This window comes from Porites lutea, chromosome 2 (assembly GCF_958299795.1).
Source record: "Porites lutea chromosome 2, jaPorLute2.1, whole genome shotgun sequence".
Classification (NCBI taxonomy): domain Eukaryota; kingdom Metazoa; phylum Cnidaria; class Anthozoa; order Scleractinia; family Poritidae; genus Porites; species Porites lutea.
The window spans coordinates 43,635,391-43,638,013 of NC_133202.1; the positions used below are offsets into that span (position 1 = coordinate 43,635,391).

Below are 2,623 nucleotides of genomic sequence, written 5' to 3' on the forward strand. Positions count from 1 at the left end.
CAGCCCTTCCGCTTAGCTGAGAATAGGAAAAGAGTTCATGCGTACGTGAAGACAAAATCGTAGAATTGCTGACTAAAAAAGATAGCAACAATGAGCAACAATACCACTCCACGGAATTCAACTGCTTTTTGAACTGCCAACCCACCGAACTAGCAACGTTTTAAGGAATGTATCGGTGGAGGTGAAAAATAAGGTTTTGAACAAACTCATCATTGTCTAGGCAAAGAATCTTATCGAGCATTTCCAAGCGGCGAAGTATTCTCTTACGAAAAGCCAAGCTCTTAACTCTCTCTCTCTCTCCTCTCTCTTACGGACACCTCTACTAGAAAGACATCTCTTTAAAACGGTTACCTAGAGTTAGTCCCTGGCTTTCTTCACTCCGTTTAGTCGACTCTCTATAACAATATCGGTAAATTAATGAATATCCTTCTAAGATTAACATATAGTGAGAGTCCCAGCAGTTTATCCCGCTAAGGGACGGACCATAAGAAAACTTATAGCGGGGAGGGGCGGGCGAGGTACAAAAAAGTATATCGAGCTAGGGAGAATTAAACGAAAAAAGTAAAAAAAAAAATAAAAACGCCAAAAAAAACCCTAAAAAATACTTATGCATTAGCCTTTAAAAAATTCATACAAGGGAAATTTTAAAGAAAAAATTTCATGTGGTTTAAAAATTCCCCCCCCCCCCCCCACCCCGCCACCATAACATTTAAAATGGTCCGTTCCTAGGAGAGAAAAACCAATTTCAACCATGTAATGGTTCGAGGTCCAGATTATGGCTCTGCCACTAACTTGTTGAAACTTGTTGTTGTGGCTTTCAAGCTTCTTCTCCCATCTTTGTCTTCTTTAATCACTCTGATTTCTATTTGTTCTTCTCTCGCATTCATTTCTACGCCCCCGTGGTCTCCAAAGTTGCCTAGTAAAGCGAAAAAATGCATGAGCGTTGGAAGCCAGGAAAGGGCTTACGTGACTAACAGTCGAACAGCTCATTACCATTTGCCCATTCTACGTATCTTATTGTTTACTCCTGGGGGGGACTCCGCATATGAAAGGGATGGCGATGCTCGTCGGAAATTTTGAATTAAGCCCCTAAAGGAGACCGATCTGGGCGGGGCCCAAGCTTTTTTTGACCCGTAAAAGAGACCATGTTGAAAAACAGACAATATATATATTTTTATATTTTTTGGCGTGCAACTATAGACGAGACCTTCACGGCTAAATATGATGGTGTTTTGCCCAGAACACCCTAAATGAGACCAAAATCCGAAATTTACCCCCTACGCGAGACGACGAGCATCCCCACCACTTTCATATGCGGAGTCCCCACCCCCCACCGGGTTGTTTACCTGAGACGAGAATAATTGTGATCTTGAATCAAAATCTTTTTCTTACCTTCGTCTTTTCTGGGAAGATTCCTGGTCTTCATGAAATCCCATGCACTGCCTGCCACAAACATCAACACAACAATACCAAAAGAAACGTACATGATAATGCTGATTATGTCTCGATAGTCAAAGCCTTTTCTTGAACCATATTCGGTTATCTCAATTTTGGAGTTGTCTTCGCAGTCCGGAGCTTCTTTATCATTGGATTCACCTCCGCTGTGATGTTCTTCCACCATTTTCTTGACACAATCCACCAAGGAAGAACCAAACTTTTTTGGCTTAGTAAATATTCGAATTCCAACGTAGTGCTTCGTCAATGCCCGTACAAACTGGAGCTTTTCGAATGTGTTGGCATCAAGTTCTTCACAGGCGTGAAAAACTATTCTCTCTATTTCACGAGTTCCTTCTAGCAAGTGCTTGGTCAAACTTCCGTTGGACTTTATCTCTGAAACGCGTTACACATTACTGCAGATGTTGTTAACTGTAACATTAGGCAACATCAGATAATGACGAGGGACTCACATTAGGTCAAGCTAGGTTCCAAGAAAAGGCGGCGTGACTCATTTTACCGATAAAGCGGGCAGCAGGAACGAGTATGTCTAGTCGTGTTTTACGGACTTTTACAGGGTCTGTCATGATTTCTTGGTACACGTCACGCAGGGGTTCTTTAGGAACTTTAACATAAATCAAAACAATTGTTTCCGGGCCATGATACGACATACTACGTTTCCGTAAGGTCTGGATATATTGAGGGAAGGAGGAATTTAAGGTGTATTGGCAAACTGAATTTAGGTAATGGAATATTACTACCACCAGGTCATCACAAAATTAATCATCTCTAGATTACAGTACCTATTATCTTTGCTCCTCTAAGTTCTTCTCCAAAGTAACGCTTGCCATAAAAAGGAACTGCAACCTAGTATTGAGGTATAGTTATGATTTTACATTTAGGATATATTTGTTGAGCAATACTGAGATTAAGTTTCTGAGAAAACTTTAACGTTTCTCATGATAGCATAAAAGGCAGCAATTAAATTTTCCGGGTAAATAGGCTTCTCTCTAAAATTGAATTGGGCTTTAATCTTAAGACAGGAATTGTGGGATGACCGGCGTTTCTAATACTACAAGCCCTTCAAAAGTGTCTCTAACATATTTGTGACCAAAAGAGGAAACTTTCTAGCACTGAGGGCCAGGCCCTACATGGAAGCAGAGGCTCTTCAAGAAAAGGCAAAAAACGA

The 2,623-nt window shown here is 40.9% G+C and overlaps 1 protein-coding gene across 1 annotated transcript; it reads right to left on the reverse strand.

The window, feature by feature from the left end:
- Positions 1–703: 703 nt before the first annotated feature.
- Positions 704–2,356, reverse strand: LOC140928700 (uncharacterized). Its single transcript, XM_073378480.1, has 3 exons — positions 2,238–2,356; positions 1,393–1,830; positions 704–916 (listed from the first exon to the last, which is right to left on the reverse strand). Exons 2-3 carry the CDS (start codon positions 1,619–1,621, stop codon positions 774–776), a joined length of 372 nt encoding a protein of 123 aa, XP_073234581.1. The 5' UTR covers positions 1,622–1,830; positions 2,238–2,356; the 3' UTR covers positions 704–773.
- Between the last annotated feature and the right edge of the window lie 267 nt (positions 2,357–2,623).